The sequence below is a fragment of the Stomoxys calcitrans genome, chromosome 3, assembly GCF_963082655.1.
Source record: "Stomoxys calcitrans chromosome 3, idStoCalc2.1, whole genome shotgun sequence".
Lineage (NCBI taxonomy): Eukaryota > Metazoa > Arthropoda > Insecta > Diptera > Muscidae > Stomoxys > Stomoxys calcitrans.
This window is the reverse complement of record NC_081554.1, coordinates 76,536,967-76,561,055: the sequence shown is the minus strand read 5'-3', so window position 1 is coordinate 76,561,055 and position 24,089 is coordinate 76,536,967. Positions and strand designations below refer to the sequence as shown.

The window sequence follows — 24,089 nt, the reverse complement described above, 5'->3', positions numbered from 1 at the left end:
TTTATTGACAATTTATGATCACCACCTATGTTGATGTTATCATATTCGTATTACGAGCATTTCAGATCGTATATTATCTCAGTCCCAACTCATGGACGCACAGGGAACAGCAGCGACCACAATGGTTCTACGACAGTCTGAGTAAGACAAGTATAGCAATGGAATTTGTAGCAATTGCCGTGGCGAATTGTCTATATGTGTGCTGCATGCCACCAACTGTCCAAAGTGGTTTGCTTTTGTTGTTCGTTACTATCGGTGGCAGTATTGAAACGTAGCATGAGGCTGCTATTCCGCTTTGAAGTATGCACTTTTTTGTTCTTACTCTTTGGAAAAGGCCAAAATATAACATCTAATTGTGATTTGTTTTGCAAGTGAGTAGTTTGCTTCGATTTGGAACAAGTTAAGAAATGTGATGGCAATATTTTGGTTTTGATTTATTATATTTATACCGGACACGAAATGTTGAACTTTATTTTTATTTAAAAAATATCTAGGGCAGAAGAGTTCTTTAAAGTGTGAGGGGCATTTTGAAATCGTTGTTTGCCAAAAAAAGGAAAAATGTATGCCGCCATAGCAGCTATATCGAAATATACTAAATTCAGCAGTGACATAGCAGAATAATGTCGAGGGGCCTAACAAAACTCACTGTCCCAAATTTCGTCGACATCGGACAATAAATGCGCCTTTTATGGGCCCAAGATCTTAAATAGAGAGATCGGTCTATATGACAGCTATATCCAAATCCGAACCGATATGGTGCATTTTAAGATCTTAAATATACAATTCACTGTCCCAAATTTCGGCGACATCGGACAAAAAAGGCGACATCGGACAAAAGAGCTTTTTCCCACCTTCAGATATCAAAAAATGTAGTACCCTATTTTCATAACGGGATCATTATGCATCATCGGTGAAAATTTCAAAAAAAATCGCTTCAGCCGTTTCTGAGTCTATAAGGAACACACAAAACCACAAACAAAAAAACCTTCAAACAAACACAAATTGATTTTTATATATAAGAGACTAGCCGATCCGAGCCCGCTCTGCTGTGCCTTCTTTAACTCTCTTATATCCTTTTAGGGTGGGGACACTTCGCCCTGAATGTGGATGTCGAATTCGTGCCATTGTAGCCTATGACGCTGAGCGCGTTTTAATCCTGGAGGGAACATCGGACAAAGCGGTGTTTATCCCCTCTTAATGTTGGCGACATTTGCGAGGTACCATGCCATTCATGGTCATTTAAAAAATTTTCCCCAAAGAGGTGTCGCACTGCAGGACGCCGTTCGGACTCGGCTATAAAAAAAGGACCCTTGTGATTGAGTTTAAACTTGAATCGGAAAGCACTCATTGATGTGTGAGAATTTGCCCCTTAGTGTAATGTTCTCATTAGGGGAGGGATGGGACCTCAGACATTTCGACTCATATATGGATATCAAATTCGTCCTGCACTTCCAAATTCCTTTAATTTGAGCCCCATATTGCCATGGTCGGTAAATATGAAACGTTTGGAGGGTGTTTTGGGGCTGGGGCGCCCACCGGCACTTTGCACTGAAAATAGGTGTCAAACTCGTTTTTTTTTCCAACGGAAATGAAGTTCAGTTTAGGGGTGCTTAGGGCGTACTCCAAAACACTTGGCTCCAAAATTAGATATCAAATTTGTTTTCTACTCTCAAATACCTTTCATTTGAGTGCCATATTGTCATAATGGGTCAAATAACCCATTTGACGTATCTTTAGTAGGAAAAGCGCCACCTGGACTTGAACGCAAATGTTAATGTCATATTCGCCATCTACTCCCTAATACCTTTCATATGAGTCCCATAAAGCCATGGTCGGCTAATATGTCTATTTGGAGGTGGGAGACCACCCATTACTTAGACCTTTGAGTCCCATATTGAAATGAACTTCGAATATATCTGTTTTTGAGGTTGAGGCGGCCCGCTGGGTACTTGGACCCAAATTTTAATACGATAATCGTTTTCTGGTCCCTAATTCCTTTCATTTGGTACATTTTTGGTGCCCATCGGACCACTTTCGGGTATGGGTGGCGTTTTTGGGGTAAGAGGGAGGGTCCGCCTTCACCCGATATCTAAAAATTATACAGCCTATGTTTCCTTCCAGGCCAACCTACACAATCCGTGACCAACCAAGGAAATCGGTTCAGCCGTTTTTAAGTCTTTACGAAACAAACAAACCAACAAACAATCAAACAAACACAAATTTAATTTTATGTATAAGAAGATATCTGTGGCAGAAGAGTTCTTCAAAGTGTGAGAGACATTTTGAAGTCGTTGTTTGCCAAATTCATTAACATAAAAATAAACAGACACATGTGTGTATATTGCCGGCAGTTGGAATCCAACTGCGATATCACGGAACCGATCCCTGATGATGGTATAGAATGTAAGCCGATCAGTCAAAATGAGTTGAGCGTAGCGTTAACCCAGCCAAAGAGCCACAAGGCAGCAGGAAGTGATGATTTACCAGCAGAACTTTTATAGGACGGAGAACCCAAGACCCTCGTTTCTAACTTTCTAGGACTGAGATAACATAACACTATCAATGACAGATGTAACCCTACAAAATAATTTCACAATAGTTACTATGAAAGCATACGGGTTCAAGTACCCATTTGAGGTAAATGAACCAACCACAGAATTTAGAAATAATAAAATAATTAAAAAGTCAATTGCTCTCTCGTTTATTTTAAGAAATCAAAATGCTTTTATCTCAGGTCATTGGACTAATTAAACAAATGCATTTATAATTTATATACCAAACATTAAATTTTGCAAGAGTTCTAACGTCATGGATGAGTCGGGAGACAGCGAAAACCAAGGGAAATAGAAATACATCTTCAATTTCCCCAAGGAAGTACATATAATTTCTCCAAGGTGAGAAAAACTACACAACAAGGCAGCATGAGCTGATGAATTACCAGTAGAACTATTGTATCTAAGACCGGAGGCCCCAAGACCCTCGGTTCTAGTTTTCTCAGACTAGATCTAAGATAACATATCACTTTCACCGATCGATTTAACCAACCAACCATTTACTGAGGTAAATGAACCACATGCCGCGAATTTAGAAAAACCTATCAATATCTAAAATTAAAATGATTAAAAAGCCAACTGCGCTCTCGCTTATTTTTGAAATGCTAAATGCTTTTTTAGCAGGTCATTAGACTTTTTATATTCATGCATTAAAAATAGACATACCACACAATAAAATCTGTAAGAGTTTTAGCATCATAGATGACTCAGAAGACAGCGAAAACAGCAATACAACTAATTTTCTCCAAGGACAAGGGTAATAAAACTAACCTTCGCCTAGGGTAAGGTTAAACAAGTAAAAAAAGTATTAAGTTTGGTAGGGCCGAACTTATCCGATATCCAACACCACGAATATATATACTAACTATCTTTTGTCAAAGTAAAAGCAAGTAAAAAGGCGTTAAGTTCGCCCGGGCCGAACTTTGGATACCCACCACCTCGGGTATATATGTAAACCACCGTTCGTCAAAATCCGGTGAAAAATTTTTACCTTATGCCCCATAGCAGCTATATCGAAATGTGTTCCGATTTGGATCAAATACTAATAAGTACAAACCATTGTTCAAATGTGTATAACAAAATATTGTTTTTTTAGTAGCTATATCTAAAAATTAACCTATCTGAATCATATACGAAACGGATGTCGGGAAGTCTAACATAAGTCACTGTGTCGAACTGCAGTGAAATCGGATTATAAATGCGCCTTTTATGGGACCAAGACTTTAAATCAAAATATCAGTCTATATGACAGCTTTAATCAAATCTGGAACGATTTGAGCCAAGTTGCAGAAAAATGTCGTAGAGCCTAACACAACTCACTGTCCCAAATTTCGGCGAAATCGGACAAGAAATGCGCCTTTTATGGGCCCAAAACCTTAAATCGAGAGATCGGTCTATATCGCAGCTATATCCAAATCTGGACCGATATAAGCTAAATTGTAGAAGAATAGTGAAGGACCTAACACAACTCATCCCAAATTTCGGCGTCATTGGACATAAATGCGCCTTTTATGAGCCCAAAGTCTTAAATCAGGAGACCGGCCTATATGGCAGTTATATCCAAATCTTGACCGATCAGTGCCATATTGCAGAAGTATGTCTTAACTCACTGTCCCAAATTTCGGCGACATCGGACAATAAATGCACCTTTTGTGGGCCTAAAACCTTAAATCGAGATTTTGGTCTATATAACCGCTATATCTAAATCTGGACCGATCTAGACCAAATTGAAGAAGGATGTCGAAGGGCCTAGCACAACTCACTGTCCCAAATTTCAGTAAAATCGGATAAAAAATGTGGCTTTTATGGGCCTAAGACCCTATATCGGCGGATCGGTCTATATGGCAGCTATATCCAAATCTAGACCGATCTGGGCCAAATTGAAGTAGGATATCGACTGACCTAACACAACTTACTGTCCCAAATTTCAGCAAATTTGGATAATAATGTCTAGGACCTTAAATCGGCAGATCGGTCTATATCAAGACATAATCCGATTTAGCCCATCTTCGAACTTAACCTGCTTATGGACAAAACAAGAATCGATCAGAAATCGATATCTCAATGTGTTGCAAATGAATATAACCCCATCCTTTGGTGGTGGGTATAAAAATGCATCATTTATGAGCCCATAGCAGTTATGTGTAAATATTGTCCTATCTCCACCTTATTCATTGTACCAAATTCATTGGTTTAAAAATGTTGTCAGACCAATAATACTATATGGTGTTGCGGTCTGGTGGACGGTGCTTCAAAAGTCAACCTACTGCTTGTTTGTGCATCACATCCGCACTGAACACGACACCATCTGATGCACTGAATTTAATGCTACATCTTATGTCTCTGGACATTGCGGCTAAACAAATTGCATCGACCGCTGCCTTGAGGTTAAGGGAGCTTTCTCATTGGTCATGTGGCGGCTACGTGTATCAAGCAGAGATCCTTGCAATTAAGGAAGTGGTGGAATGGCTAAGATATAATGTCATTACGACGATTGGCATAAATATCTTCTCAGACAGCCAGGTATTTCTGAACACAAAAACCGCCCTCGACTGTCGCAGATCTCTCAACGAGATGGCTGAACAGTTCAAAATTCACCTGTTCTAGGTGCTGGGCCACAAAATTATATCAGGGAATTGTAAAACGGATGAGCTTGCGAGACTAGGAACTACCCTACATATTCCAGGGATACTGGAATTTGTGGGTATGCCTCTAGCATGTAAGCTAAGTTTTCAGGACCAGACCCAATGGACAACGAATGATAGATGGTCACAAAGAGCATTCCAAAACAATGTTTTGAAGAGGTCTACTGCTTTTTTGTCATTGACTAGAACAGACGTCTCAGTCATTGTGTGCGTCATGACAGGTCACAGTCTAATCAGAAAATATGCAGACAGCAACGACTTTTGCAGAATATGTGAGGATATCGAAGGAGAAGAGACTATAGAACACCTTCTGTGTGTGAGTCCCGCACGGGCAGTCAGAAGGAGTTCCACTCTTATTTCTTTGAGAACCTATCTGATTTAGCGTATGTCAACATTCGCCCGTTTTTGGGCTTTTTAAAGCGGTCTGGATGGTTCAACGGTAGAAACTAGAAGGCACCTTCCTTCTTCTGTTCCTGTGGTATCACAATGGACGAAAACTTTTAAGTGTGTCCGATGACAGACTGCCAGTTAAACCTAACCTACAAACTGAATGCCTAGATTAGCATACCCCCATTCTTTGATGGTGAGTATAATGAGATCTTAAGGGTGGCGGTTGCTGTGTTTGGCAACTATTACTATACTTTACTTACTTTAATTGGCTATGACAGAATATTTGTTCCACTAGCCGAACGTAGAATAGCGTTCTAGGCGCCCCGATCTTTTGCGCTCATTCTAAAATCTCTGACAGCAAGTTTCGAGGTGTCTCCCACCACTTGATCTTTCCATCGGGCTTTTGCTCTTCCCGGTTTGCGTGTACCACGGTGTTTGCCTTCAAAAGACTTCTTTGCTGGAGCTTCTTCATCCATTCTGACAACATGACCTAGCCAACGCAGCCGTTGTATTTTGATACGTGTAACTATGCTATCGTCGTCATACAGCTCGTGGTTCATACTTCGCTTATATACTCCACTAACGCAAACTAGTCCATATATTTTACGAAGAATCTTTGCCTCATCTGCTTTCACAAGTACCCACGCTTCAGAACCATATAACAGCACGGGTAGTATCAGAGTCTTATATAGTGTAATCTACGTCTGTCGAGAGGTGGCCTTGTTTCTAAACTCCTTACTTAGTCCAAAGTAGCATCTCTTTGCCAGTATTATTCTTCGCTTAATCTCAAAACTGGTGTCATTGGTTTCGGTTAAGGCGGTACCGAGGTAGATAAATTTACTACCTGTCTTGTGGTTCCCAACTTTCTCCATTTTCTTTATCTGCTCGGTTGTGCAAGGCAACTATTAGACCTAGATCTTCACTGATGGTTCCAAGATGATTAGGGACGGTGTTGGGGGTCTCCTCGGATGCACTTGATTGATGTTAGTGGCGGAATGTTTGGAAGCGCTGAATAAAAACCAGGTTCATGACATGGTGCTGACTTGGTTTCTTGGTATTCTCTAAAATAAGAAGGTGGGCGAAGTCTTAGGACTAGAATACGGAGAGTAAAGCAGTTGCCGATCTGGCATACATGTCATTTGTCGAACTCCTCGACTCGTGGGTATTGATCATAGTAGCGGATCCGTTGGCGAGTTAAATATCTATACATGGATTCCTGAGTACCGGAACAGTCTGGCATACTGTTGTCCGAAGGATGGTAAAGCAGTTGCGGACTTTCTATAACCGAACACTTTGCGATGGGCCATATAGTGGCACATATGGGAATCCTGCATAATGATTACTGTAGAAGCTGTCTTAATAGCGAGGAGGAAATATTGAAACTATTGTCGCCTAGCTAATTGCGTAGATGGTTTTGCCATATAATGTTATATCGTCTTGTTTGTCATCAATCCAAAATATTGTAAACTTTTGAGAAATTGCTTCCATGAGAAATTTTTCGTAACTTTCCTATAGACAACCGCTACAAATTAATTATTTCGTTAGTATTTTATTTAAAATTGTAAAATACTTAGGAAATGAATAATATTTTATGAGATGTATTTGCATATGATTTATGCAAAGTCATCATGTCTAGACCGAGGCAAGGAGCTACGGCACACATGGCAGAAATGCCCATTGGCAAGCAAATGTCCACCTATACAAATCTTGGTGGTGTATCTCAAATACATTTGTTTATGCTAAAATCGTCCAATTAGTAAGATTGTTATTTTGTCTGTTGTTGGTTTTTTTTTTTGTTTTATGTTATTTGGGTTGGCCTTTATTCCATGTTTTCCTTATTTCCTATCCACCACAATGGTTAATATGCTACGCTCTTACAGGCAGTTCTATGGAGACAGATATGGTGCAACAGATATACACCCGGCTCCCACTCCTTAAACAGCCATATTCTTGCTGTCCTTCGATCGTTCGTCTGTCCCTAGGTCTGTCTGTCCGCGCCTGACTTCTTAACGTTTCAGCTGTATTCCACCCGGGTCATATATGAAATAGTTTTTCAATATGAATCTGTGACTGGATATTTGCTCAGAATTTTTTTTTCTGGTTCCTTGGTGCCATTTGTTCTTATAATGGGAGTTAAGAAGATTCCTGTTCTTTTTTTGGGGCCTGTACATACTGCAATAGCATGCCGTTCTTCCTGCGATTGTTGGGGCTGTTATAAAATATAAACTTCTAAAAACCATTGTGTTATTTTGCATACGATGATGTTAGCTCGCCTTTTTTTTGCAGCAGTTTAACACTGCTGATCATTGGTTTGGATGGCTTTGCCATTCATATCAGAGTGGCTCCTAGGGCTGGTAGGCAGTGTTGCCGCCAATAGAAACAAATGGTTTACAAGCAGTAAAAGCGGGCCATCAACTAATCCGCTATCAATTTTGCTCACATTTTGAAGAAGAAGAACATTGCAACTCTTACCCTGTACAAAAAAATTACTGTAGTCATTGAGTGAAGCGGAAGTGTCTTTATTTCGCTTCTCAAAGAAAAAATATATATATATCCGTATCTCGGAATAGGTACTACCTATTACGGAAAAATTTTAAAGAATTTTGGAGTGGGCTAGAAATGGACTTCAAAGACCCAACATCATCCCTCCTATAGGTGTAGGTGCCTTGGCACCAGTAGTCGAGAGTAATGCTTCAAGCGCACAACTAGTCGTCAAACTAATTAATGAGGAAGAGACGGATAAACCTGAGGGATGCACAGTTCGTCCCCTGCCTTCAAGTAAAGGTGGTGTTTTTGACTCGGATTCAAACAGCGATTGTTTCAATGCAACAGTCATCGCAGCCGAATCGAGAGATGAGGGCATCGGGATGACAGCAGAGGTGAGCGATGGCTTTGCTAAGCTCACAAGCAGACCAATAAAGCGATCTGGTGCACGACGAAGGAGACAGGTACCGGCAGCGTAATCGGGCGGAACTGCAGGATGCTTGAAGGGATAGAACTGACAAACCAAGCACTTCTACGGAAGCTCAAGTACTCTGGGAAAACCAAGCCAGCCATCCCGCAATGGATACTCCAGACAGTGTCCTGCGGAGGTAGACAAAGTTGGAACAGAAACGAAGGAAGCGCGCACGGCCCCTGAGTCTTCATGGAGGACTGTGACTTCCAAAAGGAGGCCACAGCCATCACGAAAGAGGAAGATGGTCGCTGAGAATGGTAAGTAGCCTCCCTCTTACTCCAGAGTGGCAAGGAAGCACAACAGAGATGAGCTGACTTATGCAGTCATCAATATCGGCTGTGCATCCGATAGGATTCCATTGGATCATCGGTCCCAAGTGGAGGATTTGGTTAACGATCGGATTTTTGAACATGTGTGGAACTCTGTAGAGGGTCCAACCATACAAATGATGAGCAGCGAGTTTAGAGGGGACATCTTTACGCTGCGTTCTGCGTCGGCGGAATGTATTGATACCGTCAAACAGCTCGTCAGAGGTATTCACGCTCCCTGGGAGGGCGCAAAGCTCGACCTTGTGAGAAAAGGTGGATATCCCCCAGCTCACAAAGGCTACATTCTTCATCAAGGTATTGGGCAGTAAATTTGCGATGAAACGCATGTTTGAATTCTTGGACAAGCAAAACGAAGGTTTGGTCGTTTTGCTTGCCCAAGTTTGGTTTGTGGTTGGCATTGATCGTGATTGGTTTGTGGTTGGCATTGAGCTAAGACTAAAGGCATGGCGAACTACGAGAGCAAAGCCGTCTTTTTCAAGATTGAGAAGACAAGAATAGGCAGAAATTTTTATTCTGCATTATCAGGCCGTGCAGTGGCAGGTGACTCAATACCGTCCAACAAACAGGGAACCGACAACGAGACAAACACGCCATCACTCAATGTTGGAAAGACTAGGCGAAACTATGATACTAATACTAAAATATCAGGCAGTGCAGTGGCGAGAGACCCAACACAGCCTAACTAACAGGAACCCGACGACGGACCCATCACCGACTTTAAGATTCGGAATACTGGGATAGGTAAAAATCCTAATATTGAAACATTAGGCAGCGTAGCGACAGGAGTCTCAATGCAACCCAACTAACAAGGGGCCGATCTACTCCAAAGAAGTCCATTTACTTATGATTTGGAAGGCTAAGATAGGCAAAGATCCTAGTATTGCAACAACAGGCAGTACAGGGAATGGAAACCCAATAAAGCTTAACGAACAGGGACCCGACGATGGAACTATTACCGACTTTATAAAAAGTCGGAAGAATAGACTAGGCAAAGAACCTAAAACGATGACATCAGGCAGTGCAGTGAAAGAAAAGTCAATGCAGTCTAAAGAACAGGGAGCAGACGATGAGATCATCACCTACTCCCGAGATGCCCATTTACTGGAGGACCAATGATTGAGGTAATCCAGATAAACCTCTACCGGAGCGAGATTGCTACACACGCTCTGATGGAGAAAATCAGCAAGGGCAAGATTCGTATTGCCTTAATTCAGGAGCCATGGACGACCCCGAACAAAGTTTCTGGACTGAACCATATCAACTACCAATTATTCTATGCTAACACAGGAACTGGGCCGAGGACCTGCGTTATTTGTCATAAAAATTCGAGTTATATATTTTCCCCGGATTGTCATCGTCGGATGCAACAGTGGTGAGACAGGGAGACATTGGAGCATACCTGGCATCACATTATCTGCCTTTCGACTCTCTGATACCGCCACACAGGTCGGAGCTGCAACGGTTGGTGAGGAAAGCAAAATAGACAGGAAACGAGGTACTAATAGGGTGCGATGCGAACTCTCACCACATTTCGTGGGGTAGCACCAACTCTAATTACCGGGGCCAAGCCCTGGCAGAGTTCTTAAATATTAACGACCTAATAACACTTAATATTGGTAACACCGCTACCTTTGTTAATAGGATTAGGCAGGAGGTATTAGATGTGACGATATATTCGGAAAATCGATAAGGTTCAGAATTGAAGGGTCTTCATGGAATACTCTATCTCTGACCATCGCTACATTAGGTTTAGAATAGCACGGCCAGCGCCGAATCTAATAAGCTTCCGGAATAAGTTGAAAACCAACTGGACAAAATTCGGAAGGCTACCCAGAAGAAGACTTGACACTGGTGGGGTCCTTCGAAGACAGTTGACCTCTTCGGGAAAGGAAATCAGCCCAAGAAAAACCCGGGAGAGCGGGGAGATTCGCAATATTGGGAAAGAGGTCCGCAGACTTTTAAATGACGTTGATCGAAGGTTTTTAATTACGGAATTTATGGTGAAGGATTCCTTGAGGAGCTTCAAACCATTTAAGTCACCTGGACCTGATGGAATATTTCCGGCGTTATAACAGAAAGAAGCAGACTATCTGGCGACTCGTCTGGCTAAAATTTTTATTTTTATTGTTTATACCCAAGCCCGGCAAAGCAAATTATGCGACACCAAAGGCCTACAGCCCCATAATCCTTACGTCCTTTCAAGTCAAAAATATGGTACGTAATGTGAACACCATGATAAAGAGTAGGACATCCAGCGAACTGCTGAAATACAAACAGCATGCCTATGCCAAGGGAACGTCGGTGGAGACTGCCCTGCACGAGGTTGTGCATAAAATAGAAGAATCATTCGATGTCAAAACTATGTGCTGACCGACACACTGATCCAATACTTAGACCAGCACCGGGTGGACCCGGTCCTTAAAAATTGGATAAACCATATGCTAAGGAAAAGTTGGATAAATTGTGTGTCCAATGGCATAAATATAAGGGAGAAAGTGGCACAGGGCACGCCCCAGGGGGCATTTTATCGCCACTTCAATGGGTGACCACCATAAATGACCTATTACGGATGCTAACTGAGGAGGGATTTGAACCCGTCTGCTACGCAGACAATGTTATAATACTTCTAAGGTATAAGGAGCCGAACGAGCTATGAAGAAGGACCGAAAAGGTCGTGCATATGGCATATGACTGGGCTAGACCCAGAGGTCTCAATGTTAACCCAGAGAAAACTGAAACATGCCTGATCACGCGGAAGACTAAGGTGGGCCAATTTAACACACCACGTTTGCTCAATAAGACGATTTTGATATCTGACAAGGTCAAATACTTAGGTGTGATCTTGGACAGAAAACTGAATTGGAAGTGTCGCATTCAGGAGCGTACTGAGAAGGCTCACAGATGTTGGGCACTATATAGACGGAGATTAACGCCTTCTCTAAGGATGGCAAAATCTGCATTGTTTGGGTGCCGGGCCATAACGGAGTAAGGGGACATGAAAGGGCAGATGATCTTGCGGTGAAGGCCGGAGGACTGCCGTCAATAAACTTGGTTAACGCGACGCCGTCCGAATTAAAGTAGTGGCAGACGAATGCACAAGCAACATTGTGGAACAGTGAAACTGTCAGTAGGAAGGCGAAAATACTATGGGGGATCCAGATCCTGAGTATACGAGGCTATTACTGAAAGGAAGCAAGAAGGAGGTCAGTATAGCTATTGGTATCATAACTGGACACATAGGACAACGAGCTCCCTTATGTAAAATCGGTGCGGCAAGTGATAGCATGTTTAGGGCATGCGGGGAAAATGATGAGACGTTGGAGCATTTCCTTTGTCATTGCCCGGCTTTCACATCTAACAGATACACGCACTAAGGTGGAGACAGTATCAGAAATTAACCAACTTAGGGGAGTGGAATTGAAAACAATTAAGGAATTCGTAACTTAAAATTTTCTTCTTAGAGGTTACTTTATAGTTTTTAGAGTGCACAACAAGCCGTTTACTGGTTTAGGTGTATGTCCATAGTGGCTTGGGGCGGATTAATATCTGCACCCTCTTTTCAACCTAACCTAACATAACCTGAACGCAGTTGTTGGAAATCAAAAAAAAAAAAAAAACACCTCGTGCAAAATTTCAGCCAAATCGAATTACAATTGCACCCTCAAGAAGTCAAGATCCAAGATCGGTTTATATGGCAGCTATACCAAAAAAAAAAACATGGACCATTATGGTCCATTTACAATCGCAACCAACCTATACTTAAAGAAGTCGTTGTGCAGTACTTTGAGCGGCTAGCTTTACTCCTTCGAAAGTGGGCGTGGTTTCGACAGACAGACGGACGGACGGACAGACAGTCGCACTTACCTAGATCGACATAAAATGTCATGAAGATCAGGAATATATATACTTTATGGGGTCTTAGGTGAATATTTCGAAGAGTTACAAACAGAATGATGAAATAAAGATTACAGATTTTGTTAGTTGAAATAGCAGTAAAAAATGTTTGCTAATACAGCAGCCCTATGTTTGCTGAAACAGCAGTAAGGTCTGCTTTCCCATTTTCAGCAGACAAGAACTGCTATTTTATTTGCTGTTTTGAATAACAAATATGGTTGGGTGTAGGAAATATTGTTTTCTCATTGGTCGAGCAACAGCTACGGAAATTGTGTAAGTCTAGATGGCAGTGCGGACTTAACATTGTCTGAGCCAATTTTAGGCAGCCAAACCGCCACAAAATCTCGTAAAAACAGCCATTGATTTTCACTTATATCTCTAAGAGATTGCTGAACAGTTCAAAATTCACTACTCCACTATTTTAAGACCACATGTCGATACATCGAGGTGCTACAAACAGAAAGATACGATTATTTCAACCCCTCCTTAAGGTTGTGGTTGTAAAAGCACTTATATATGGCCATATGACAATGTTTGTCGCACAATGGCAACCCTGCAGCTTGGTTAACTGGATGGCTGTTCTTCCGTCGTTGGCCGTCCTATAAATGTATTTATGCAAAATAAACAATATCAATTGTAATGATATTGTTCGTTTCTTAACGTTTTGTTGTTCAATGTCGTTAAGGATGTTTTAACAAATGAGAAATTTAGCAACGTGAGGACGAATAGAGACCAACAGCTAAAGCGCTGAGCGTTGTGCTTAACTTGTGGGACGCTATAAAGATTGACTTAAAGAACAAATATTTTCACTGATTTTTAAAAGCTGATATAAAAATGGTTCCCACCGTGTATTCTTATAATGTTGTGGGGTTTTGTTTTTTTAACAAAAATTTAAATTGAAATACAATGTTGATTTTAATGTGCACTCGAGTCGAAATTGATGTTTATACAAAAATTGTACAAATTTGAATTTTAGTTGGTACAAGTAGTATATGGGAAGAATTTTTGCCAATTTCCTATAAATTTTCTCAACATATATAAGTATTTATAAAATGTTAACCATTTCAGTTAAAACTTCAATCACCCTTATATTTGTTGGTATGGGAGGTGCTTAAAACAACAACAGTGTGTGTTGAAGTTCAGCCGGCCGAACTTTTGATACCCACCAGCTCGGATATACATAAGTTAACCAAATTTCGTAATAATCCGGTGAAAAAATTCACCCATAGCAACTATATCGAAATATGGTCAGATTTGGACCAAACTCGGCAAGGACGTCGAGTGGTCTAATTATTACAATTTACAGTTTAAGTTTGTAAACGAGAATATTGGTCTTTAACACAGCTATATCCAAATATAGAAAGAGGTCACCGTGGCGCAGAGGTTAGCATGTCCGGCTATGACGCCGAACGCCTGGGTTAAAATCCCGGCGTGAACATCTGAGAAATTTTTAGGCTTTTTATGCACTCCACCATAGGATAGGGGTATACCAATTTCATCATTCCATTTCTAACACATCGAACGATTTGTCTAAGGACTCATAAAGTATATATACTCTTAATCGCCATGATATTCTAAGTCAATCTAGACATGTCCGTCCGTCCGTCCGTCTGACGAAATCACAGATACAGACCCTAAATATTGGTGTAGATCTTTGGGGATTGAAAATGGGCCATATCGGTTCAGATTTAGATATAGCTCCCCTATAAACCCATCACCCGGTTTGATTTCTTAATCCATTACAAACCAAAAATTTTGTCCGATTTGGCTGAAATTCTGCACGTACTATTCTGTTGTAACTTGCAATAACTGTGCCAAATACAGTCCAAATCGGTCAAGAACCAGAAATAACTCCGATATAAACCGATTTCCCGATTCGAATTCTTGGGCCCCTGGAAGCCGAAATTTTTGGCCGATTTGGCTGAAATTTTGCATGCGGCGTTATGTTACGACTTCCAACTGTGCCAAGTACGGTCTAAATCGGAATATAGCTTGATATAGCTCCCATATAAACTGATCTCCCGTTTTGATTTCTCGTGTCCTAGCAAACCGCTTTTTTCGTCCGATTTGAATGAAATGAATGTAGTGTTCAATTATGGTTTCCAACAACTGTGCCAAGTACGGAACAAATCGGTGAATAACCTGTTATAGCTCCCATATAAACCGATCTCCCGATTTGACTTCCTGAGCCTTGCAAATGCAAATTTTACCCATGAACATTCCACTAAGGAACAGGGGCAAACTTCTCACATATCAATGAGTGCAGTCCGACTCAAGTTTAAGCTCAATGATAAGGGGCCTCCTTTGTATAGCCGATTCCGAACGGTGTGCCGCAGTGCGACACCTCTTTGGAGAGAAGTTTTACATGACATAGTACCTCATAAATGTTGCCAGCATTAGGAGGGGAAAACAACCGCTGAAAATTTTTTCTGATGGTCTCGCCAGGATACGAACCCAGGCGTTCAGCCATGCTAACCTTTGCGCTCCGGTGACCTCCTTGAGCCTTTACAAGCCGCAATTTTAGTCCGATTTGACTGAAATTTTGCACGTGATGTTTTGTCATGACTAATGGCTGAAATTTTGCATTTTGCATGGGGTGGTCTGTTACGACCTCCAACAACTGTGCTAAATACGGTCAAAATCAGTCCATAATCAGCCGAACTTATCGCCTTTTTATTTGTAAACTACCAATTTTTCCCATGAACATTCCACTAAGTAACTGAGGATACTTCTCTTATGTCAGTCTGATTAAAGTTGAAGCTCAATGATAAGGGCTCTCCTTTTTTATGCCGAGTACAAACGGCGTGGTGCTTAGCGACACCACTTGGTAGTCAAATTTTAAAATAGCCGGATACCTCACAAATGTAGCTAGCATTAGTAAGGGTATAACCACCGCTGAAAATTTTTCTGATGTTCACGCCGGGATTTCATCCTATGCGTTCGGCGTCATAGGTGCACATGCCAACCTCTGTGCCACGGTTTTTGAATAGACCTCGTATTGGGTCTCAGATCATTACTTCGATATTACTTCAAAGGAGAAAAGCTAAGGGCTTGAAATTTTGCACAAATACTTCATATTATTTTAGGTCGGTTGGGATTGCTAATGGGCCATATCGGTCAATGTTTTTATATAGCTGCCATATAAACCGATTGGGGGTCTGAACTTCTTGAGTTTCTAGAGGGCGCAATTCCAAAATCAAATCCTAAACTTGATTGGTCCCATATTAACCGATCACCCGATTATATTTCTTCAGCTTCTGCAGAGCGCAATTCTTACCTGATGGAGCCGAAATTTTGTACAATGACTTCTCTTATATCTTTCCACATACGTGCCAAGTAGGGCCTGAATTAGTCTACACCCCGATATAGCTGCCATATGAACCAATCTCCCGAATTCACTTTATAAGCCTGTAGATGTCGCAGTTCTTATCGGATTTGGCTGAAATTTTTCATATGAATTTTGTGTGCGACAATATGGTTTCCCTAATGGTCTCCGACGAATGCATATCAGTGACAACATCTTCTGGCGCCACTTTGTTCGTTGGAGAATTTCCCAGGAACTGTATATCAACGAGTAGTTCTAGTATTTCCTCACTAGACATTGTTCATACATTCTCCGACTTCTGGATATACGCCACCGTAATAGGTATCGAGGACAGAATTTTACTTATCCTATAGGATTCAGATGTATCCTCCACGGAGCTGCAGAATGCTACCCAGGATTTGTTCTGAGCCTTTCTAAGCTTGCCCTTATATTTTCTTAGCTCAGCCTAATAGATGTCCCAATCGTGTAGTGTTCTTGTGGCTTTGCTCTGTTGAAGAGTTTTCTGCAGTCCTTCCTTAGACCAACCAGCTCTGGGATCCACCATGCCGGTAGCTGTTTGCCCCTTGGCTTTGCACTAGGGCATGCTGACATAAGCGAATCATTTAGAGCCTTCGTGATCCGCTTGACCACTATGTCTATTTCCTCCATAGTTTCCACTTCCTTTTGTAGTCTAGAAGGGATAGTGGTGCAGAATTTGTGCCGAAATTTATCCCAATCCGCCTTTCTTCTCTTTATTTTTTCCAAGGCTAAAACTAATATAACGATGATCAGAGAAGCTGTGGTTATCCAACACTTCCCAGTTGCATATTCTTCCACTTATATCTTTCGATACGAAGGTAATATCTAGTAGCTCCTACATGTTCCTGGTAATAAAGGTCGGTTTATCCACTTTATTACTAATCGCCAGTTGATGTAGGTTAAATAGCATAGCAATTCTTATTCATAATCCTTTTGATGCCTATAATGAGATAAGGGTCAAAAATGAGCTTAATGATCGAACTATTTTTATGCAAGGAAAAAATTAAAAACCATAGGAGATACACCATATCAACCGTGATTTGAGCCGTTTGACCCCTTGGTAAGGGGGACCATTATCAGATATCTTTAGATATGGGGGTTCAAAGTTCGCACATTCGTATTTTTCTCGAAGAAATGGCGCAAGCCCCTCTATGCGTTTAATACCAACCAATTTCGACACTTTGTCCTACTAACTGTCTCTCTTCCAGTTACATGTTTTTGGATTTCATGTCCACACACCTACAACTGCTTCCAGGGTATACACATAGTTTTGTGCATTGTTCGGAAGTTGTATTGATGTCTTTGAAAGCTAAGACGGCGGCAGTCGTTGACTGCTGCCAGAACTACCTGGATTCAAATCTCGTCCTGGCTCCGCTGAACTTTTAATTTTTAATTTGTTTGCCCATTAGGGCGAGGGTTAGTTTTCTAATAATGTGTCTTACGAGATGAGCTTAATGATCGAAATTTTTATGCGATACCATACCAACCACGAATGGTATCGCGTTTTGACACTTCGGTTGGGGGGACCATCATTAGAAATCTTCAGGTGTGGGAGGTCAAAGTTCGTACACAGCCAGATTGTATTTATCTCCATTTGGTATTTATTGGGTTGCCCAAAAAGTAATTGCGTAATTTTTCATATAGTCGGCGTTGACAAATTTTTTCACAGCTTGTGACTCTGTAATTGCATTCTTTCTTCTGTCAGTTATCAGCTGTTACTTTTAGCTTGCTTTAGAAAAAAAGTGTAAAAAAAAGTGTATTTGATTAAAGTTCATTCTAAGATTTATTAAAAACGAATTTTATTTTATTCCGTTTGTACTTGTCCTTACGATCTCATTAACAATAAATTGGACTCGGATTTTACCATGGTCCATTTAGAAATCTGCCCAAAACACATTGTGCCAAGTGTTTCCAAGGCATCATGTTATCCAAAACCCTTTCTCCGAAATCACCATATCAATAGCATGTATGAATATTTATTTTAATGATTTCATTTTCTAAGAATTTTTCCAAGAACTTAAGATGTACAAGACTTGATTCACCCATGCGAGAGTAGTATAGGAACATACACGAATTGGGATGTTGTTTTCAGCATTTAATTAAAATTAAATTTTGAAAATTTCAACTTTAATAAAATCTGATAAAAAGCGTTTTTGTTTCGAGTAAAAGCAACAACATCATTTCGGACCTAAAAACGCTACATTAACTGGGACAGAGACAAAAACCATATCTGCATACGATCAATTTTGTCTCAATACCAGTATAAATGTTTCATTATTGAAGGGTATCCCTTCACAAGCCACCAATAAAGGCATAGCATTTATACAAAGAATAAAACAAAAAAATGGAATGGGAATTGGCTTTAACATGAGCCAGAAATGACCAAAAACAAAAAATTTATATTTATTAGGCCAAAAGAAAATTTTAATGAACTACAGCCAAATGCACAAAATGCGAAAGTAGAACTGAAGAAAAAAATACACTCTTTTGTGAACAAAACATTTTTATGTGTTGCAATGAAATTAATGAAATAAAGAAGAAAAAAAAAACGCATATATAAATGAAGCCTCCAAGAATAAATAAAGCGAAATCAGTGCAATGCCATACACCCAAAGAATAGTAGTTCGTATATTTTCTCATCTTCCATTAGGAGCTACGTCGATTAAAGCTATGCGCTTGGATTTTTATGCAGATACTTCTTATTGATGAAGGTCACTGGGATTGCGAACAGGTCGCATTGGCTCATGGACTTAATTTCCATATAACTCCATCTTCCGATTTAAGAACAATGATGATGATGGAATTACAGAAGGACCCTGGCGACCCATCAGGCATTCATAGCTTGCCTAGGACTTGCCGACAAGGCAAGTTATGTAGCTCCAATGACATATGCAAATGCAAAATGCAAATTTGCCCATGAACATTCCATTAAGGAACAGGGGCAAACTTCTCATATATCAATGAGTGCTTTCCGATTAAAGTTTAAAGCTCAATGATAAGGGACCTCCATTTTATAGCCGAGTCCGAATGGCGTGCCGCAGTGGGACATTTTTTTTTACATGGTTGCCATACCAAATGGAACAGTACCTCCCAAAATGTCGCCAGCATTAGGAGGGGATAACCACCGTTGAAAATTTGCATGATGTTCTCGCCAGGATTCGTACCCAGGCGTACAGCATCATAGGCGGATATGCTAACCTCTTATAAAATGAATGTCCATTCTTCTTCATGATTTTGAGTGGATGGACGCAAGGTCTATCGGATTTTAATCCTTTAATGCCAACACCACTTTAATGATACGCTGGCTGTTTGTATTGACACCGAAGGGACAATGTGTCGACCGAAACACACATCTATTCCTTAGACCTGTATCAGGTGGATTGAGTCCTTAGAGTTTGGACAAGTTTATGCTAAGGAAAGGGTGGATAAATTGTGGATCCCATGACATAGGAATAAGTAAAGAGAAAGAGGGGAATTTTATTGTCACTCATATGGTTAGCAAATGCAATGAACATTCCATTAAAGAACAGCGGCAAATTTCTAACATATTAGTGAGTGCTGTCCGATTCAAGTTTTAGCTCAATGATAAGGAGCCTCCTTTTTATAGCCGAGTTCGAACGGCGTGCCGCAGTGCGACACCTCTTTGGGGAGAAGTTTTTAAATGGCTGCCATACCATTTCCCACAAATTTGTCATAATACCTTATAAATGTCACCAGTATTAGGAGAGGATAACCAACGCTAACATTTTTTTCTGATGTTCTCGCTAGGATTCGAAACCAGGCGTTCAGCGTTATAGGTGGACATGCTAACCTCTGCGCTACGGTGGCCTCTTGCTATGGACGACTGCCGTTATCATACTTCTAAGGAAACCAAATGTTGATAGGGTCTTGGCAGAGAGCATTCGACTGGATTAGACCGGTGCGTATGAGTGTCAATCCAGAGAAGACAGGACGTTGACTTGCAAACGGGCCTCAATCTGCCGATGGTTAGGTGAGGTTTAAGTAGCAGTCTGCCATTAGACTTACTTCGACGTTTTCGTCCATTGTGATACCACAGTAATAGAGGAAGAAAGATCGCTTTAAAAGCCCAACAACTTGCGAATATTCACATCCGCTAAATCAGACTTGTTCCAAAAGAAATGAGAACCTAAAGGTGAACTCTTTCTCACTGCCAGTGCAGGACACACACAACAGATTTTCCATAGTATCTTCTTCCTCGACTTCGTCACAACTTCAGCAAAATTCGTTACTTGCAACCGTCAGTCTGTCAGCATGTTTCCGATCAGACAGTGGCCTGTCATGACGAACACAACGACTGAGACTTCTGTTCTAGCCAGTGACAGCAAAGCGGTGGACCTCTTCATGTCTAGATTAGGCCACAGAGTTTTGGTATGCTCATAGCCCCCTCTTTGTGACCATCTATTATTCGTTGCCCTTCGGGCCTGGTCCTGAAGACTTAGCTTACATGTTGCTAGAGGCATACCTACATATATACCTCCATACCTCCTGGGATATCTCTGTGGCCAGGCATCCGGAACAGGACAATCGAGGGCGGTTTTGAATTCAGAATACGTTCTCCAGGAATTTGAGAGCTGCCTGGCTATTTGAGAATATGTTTATACCAATCGTCGTTATGACATTATATCTTAGCCATTCCACCAATTCTATAATTGATACACACTGCAGTGGTCGGGTAACCTTCTGAATATGACCAGTCCAAGTTCTTCATAGTTTAGAACCATTCGTACAGAAGTCTACGTAACTTCTATTTCCAGAGATATCGTAGTTTCAATTAGTTCTGTCAGGAATAGTGGTACAACACTTTCTGTCAAAAAGCGGCTCAGGCAATGTCTAATCAACACTGCCTGGAACATCGAGCATTGTAAATATCAAGGATAAGACATTGTCCGTCGACGCCACATGACCTAAGAGAATGTTCCCTCAGCTTCACAGCAGTGGTCGCAGCAATTTGTCTAGGCATAATGTCCAGAGGCATAAGGTGTAGCATTAAATTAAGTGCATCAGATGGCGTAGTCATCAGTGCAACTGTGATGCACAAAAAAGCCATCATTTAGACCGGCTGAGTAGTTAAGAGTAAGTGAACAATACGGCATTAGAGATCTGACAACTGCAGTATATACTCAAGGCATAGCACGCGATTTAAAGACCAAACTTTTGCCAAGGGCTTTCTTGCAGGTACACAGGCAAGAGTTGGCCCTTTCCAAGGTTTTGGATTCAAATGTTCAATTTCCTATCCAGCAAAACACCCAGGTATTTTGCGCTTTCTGTAAATGGAATGGAACGGATTGTAAGTTGGTTGTAAGGGCAAATCAAAATGACAAGTCTGCGAAACCAGTGAGGTGTCAGAAGGAATGTAAGAAGATAAAGGCACTTAGCTGTAAGGGGCAGTGAACTGCAGCCAAAATACTTCGCATCGTGACATAACGAGGTTTTGGGGTTTGACATAATTATGGAATATATAGGAATACGGGCGTATTTTTGTAGCATATGTGCGTTAAGTGTGTATTAAAAGTACGGCGGCGAGACGATGGATCATTTCCTATGCCGTTTCCAGTCCAACAGGTATCGACAACATTAATTTGACCGTCTTATATTTCTGTTCAAGGCTTTTGAAGGTGGCTGGCACATGATCTAACAATTGGTACCTAAATCGTACTCAACTTCACAATCTTTATAACCACCTCCACTTGAGACAGATGATCTGTAGCTATCTTACCGCTGATATTGATGACTGCATACGTCAGCTCTTCTCTATTCTGCCTTCTAGCTTCATTGGCATAGGAGGGCGGCATCTTAGAGCTGACATTATCGATATTTGCTTCAATCGATAGTTGCCCCTTTCGGCAGTTTTGATTTTTTTTTTGTCCATAACTATCGATAGTGTCGACAAATTTTTTAATATCTTCATTTCATCGTGATTGGCTAATAATTGAGGTTTAAGAAGTCATGCCACATTTCAGCGGGCCACAATTGTGAATTCTAGATGTAATCGATAGTTTGCCAGCTCTATACCTTACCTATATCAGCAACCATCCTACATTTACGAGATGGCTTCCCTGCAGACTTCGCCGTGCGAGCTTCCTACATACCTTTTCAAACTTTGTATCCCCCAGTATGATACTATCTTGGTCTCTCAGGATTGCTTGAAAGAGGTGAGATTCTTTTCTTTTCCATTGGTTTGACAGTAGTCTACTCTTCGAAACACCAGATTATATTTCCCATTCCGCATTAGTGGTTGAAGTGTCAGTTGTATCCTTAGGATCATCCTCCGCTTTCATCCGATTGCACTGACCGTACATCCTCTTCAATTTCCTTCGTTGTGGCCTGGGTAGCTTTTTTCCGTCTTGTTGTTTTACTGTTTGGGAAGCTACAGTAGGCCATAAGTTTGCATGTGCCCCAATGACGCTGAACGCTTGGGTTCGAATCCTGCCGAAACAATTTCCAGCAGTGGTTATCCCCTCCCAATTCTGGCGACATTTGTAAAAACTTCTCCCCAGAGAGGTGTCGCACTTCATGTAAAAATTTTTCCCCGTCCTTTCTACTGCGGCACGCCGTTCAGACTTTAAAAAGGAGGCCCATTATCATTACACTTACACTTGAATCGAGCAGCTCTTATTGATATGTGAGAAAACTGCCCCTGTTCCTTAATGGTATGTTCAGAAGCCAATGTGCGTTTGTGAACTTAACAACGCTCTCGCTTAATTCTGCTATTATCGCGCTGACCTCATCTCTCGATACGGCTGCGATGACTTTATCATTAACATTGTTGTTGTGTTAATCGGACACACCACCTTTATTTTGAGGCTGGGAACGAACTGCCAATACTCGATTTATCACGATTTGATCTGAAGACAAAATTTTCTGGTGGACCATTTTCCAGAGGGATCTAGACCGATGGGTTTCAATGTCGACCCTGAATGGAATGAGATCTTCAATTCACTAAAAAGACGATCATACATAGGTCAATATCGTTCGAGGACTCACACCTCCTTAAAAGAAGGTTCTTTATATCGGATACATTTAAATATCTAGAGTTTATCTTGGATAGAACATAGGATTGGAAAGTTACACATTCAGAATAGACATAGGCTTGATGTGGGGACTTAATCCTAATATGGTTAATATTGCCAACGAATTTGTTTTTTGAATATGAGAACAACACCGAAAAAATGGCTGGAGATATTTTAAATATCAGGCCCCTAGAAATACAGAAAATTATGGGGCGGCACTGGCGCCAAAAAACTAGATACAATGGGAAGAAGAAAGTGCGCTAACAGACGGTTAGCTTTGTGAAGAGAATTCATCGGAAGGAGAAGAGGGAAGATGAGGAATCATAAAATGCCGACTGTCAAACCAGCCTAAATACGACGGTGGGTGTTTTGAAGGTAAGACCAGGTTGCACCATAGTCGGATTAGCGATGTGGCTATAGGGGAAAGGCAGAGGTTTCGGACGGGAACGGTAGAGGTTTTGGAAAACTGTGACTTTTTCAGGATGTATTGGTAGCTCTTGCAATGCTTCTGGCTGATCTTCACTCCAAAATCGACAATTATGCTTATTTACGTACGCTTCAGTAGGTCGATAAACTGACCATAAAATGGAAGAAGCGCGCGCTGAACTGTCTAACAGAGCACACATTTTGATAATAAAATTCAATAATTTGCAAGCGTTGTTCGCTTGTAAGACGATTCATGGTTAAATTATAGACCAAACTGAAGATGTTTGACAGTGAAACAAAACAGTGATGCCAAAAAGATAATAGCTGAAAATCACCCTTTATATCGAGAGACCGTATCACGATTCTTCAGTCGACGCTATCGAACTATCAACGCTTACTCTGAATATGGCAGAATCTGCATCATTTGTATGCCGGACAACAGTGGAGAAAGGAGAAATTAAAGAGTTGGCAAACTTGGAAAACCTTAAACGTATTGGAGCACTTTCTGGGCCAATGCCGAGAT

The 24,089-nt window shown here is 41.0% G+C and overlaps 1 protein-coding gene across 1 annotated transcript in view; it reads right to left on the bottom strand.

The window, feature by feature from the left end:
• The window catches only part of LOC106088968 (uncharacterized), a 28,301-nt gene extending 6,379 nt beyond the window's left edge, over positions 1 to 21,922 (bottom strand). The window contains exon 1 of the mRNA XM_059365491.1: positions 21,847 to 21,922. Coding sequence (XP_059221474.1) covers positions 21,847 to 21,922 — 76 coding nt within the window. The remainder of the gene's footprint in view (positions 1 to 21,846) is intronic.
• Positions 21,923 to 24,089: the final 2,167 nt, after the last annotated feature.